The sequence below is a fragment of the Quercus suber genome, unplaced genomic scaffold, assembly GCF_002906115.3.
Source record: "Quercus suber isolate HL8 unplaced genomic scaffold, Cork oak 2.0 scaffold_329, whole genome shotgun sequence".
Classification (NCBI taxonomy): Eukaryota; Viridiplantae; Streptophyta; class Magnoliopsida; order Fagales; family Fagaceae; genus Quercus; species Quercus suber.
This window is the reverse complement of record NW_027069782.1, coordinates 266,335-267,997: the sequence shown is the minus strand read 5'-3', so window position 1 is coordinate 267,997 and position 1,663 is coordinate 266,335. Positions and strand designations below refer to the sequence as shown.

The window sequence follows — 1,663 nt, the reverse complement described above, 5'->3', positions numbered from 1 at the left end:
TTTACAAAAGGAAAAACTAACTTTTATTTTAATAACTAAAATAGTATTTTATTTTTATATAAAAAAAAAAAAAAAAAACTTCAGGGCCCATTTGGTTTGTGTTTTCAAACAATATTTTTTAGTTTTTAAACAGTATTTTACGCATTTCAATACACTTTTTCACCTACACGTATTTCAAAAAACTACAAACAACAATTTTTAAACTAACCTATCAAACACCCTCTCAGACTCCAGACGTAAAAAACAAATTGTACAACGGTTAACAAAAAAAGCATTGGAATTGACGTCCTCAAAATTTACAAACGGACCCCACCGCCCACCTTCCTTTAAAATTATAATCATATTCATACCTTTTCCCTCTTTTTTACAGTTTTAGGCGAACAACCCAACGACCTCTTCCTCTAGAACTCTCTTTTTCTCACTTTCTCTTCTCTTTCCTCTTTTTTATAAATCAAAATTCCTTTCTTTCCTATATTCTTTCCCCAAACCCAAAGAAAAACAAGAACTCCCTATTTCTTCAATTAGGGTTCACCAATCAATTACTCAATCAAATTTCCCAATTCTCCCTCAAAACCCTGAATAACCTACCTTCTGGTCTTTCTCTCTGTCTCAGGCGAGCCCTCCATAGCTCGCCAAAACATGCCTCAATTCACCAAACCCACATTCTCTCTCCTCCTCCTCATCATCGCCGTCGTCTTCACCGTCAGCCCCATCACCACCGTCCGATCCGAATACGATTCCTCCATCATCCGATTACCCTCCGAACAAGCCGCCGACGCTGATCTCTGCACCACCAACGGATCCGGACCCGGACCCGCATCCTGCCCCGTCAAGTGTTTCCGGGCCGACCCGGTGTGCGGCGTCGACGGCGTGACTTACTGGTGTGGCTGCGCCGACGCGCTTTGCGCCGGTGTCAAGGTTGCCAAGTTGGGGTTCTGTGAGGTCGGCAATGGTGGCCCCGGCCCTCTCTCCGGCCAGGCCCTCCTTCTCGTTCATATCGTCTGGCTCATCGTGCTCGGGTTCTCTGTGCTTTTCGGACTTTTCTGATAGCTTAATTGATTGATTGGTGAGCCTTTTTTTTCTAGATGAATTGAGAATTTGTGTGTAGAGATTGATGGACAGATTGTTCTTGTATGTAATGTTAGAGGCAAATATATACGGCTCTTCGTTTTTTATTTGTTCTCCTATTCTTTTTGTTGAATATATAAACAAAGCTCTCATTCTTTGTCATAATTGTCATGGTTTTGTATTTGAGTAATTCAGATTATTAGATTGTTTTTATCTTGAAATGGGATTGACCCCGTTAAAACTGGGAGCTTTGTGCATTGGGTACAACATTTTATTATGATATGGATGCAAAAAAATATCAATAAGCTTGATTGTTGATATACTTCCGGGTTGGTTTTTGGCTGTAAGTTGAGATATAATGTGAAAATTATGTGCGTAAATATTATTAGAATGTTTTATCATGAAATGGGTCAAGTATGAATTGGGGGTAAGGCTGACCCCGTTAAAGTGGAAACTGTGTGAATTGGGTATGACATTTTGTTATGAAATGGATACAAAAAAATATCAATAAGCTTGATTATTGATGAGCTTCTGGGTTGGTTTTTGGCTGTAAGTTGAGATATAAGGTGAAAATAATGCTTGTAAAGATTAGAAT

At 39.2% G+C, this 1,663-nt stretch overlaps 1 protein-coding gene across 1 annotated transcript; it reads left to right on the top strand.

The window, feature by feature from the left end:
* The first annotated feature begins 374 nt into the window (after window positions 1-374).
* On the top strand, window positions 375-1,233 carry LOC112011146 (uncharacterized). The gene has a single exon (XM_024043536.2). The coding sequence runs from the start codon at window positions 640-642 to the stop codon at window positions 1,045-1,047; it is 408 nt and encodes a 135-aa protein (XP_023899304.2). The 5' UTR covers window positions 375-639; the 3' UTR covers window positions 1,048-1,233.
* The last annotated feature ends 430 nt before the right edge of the window (window positions 1,234-1,663 follow it).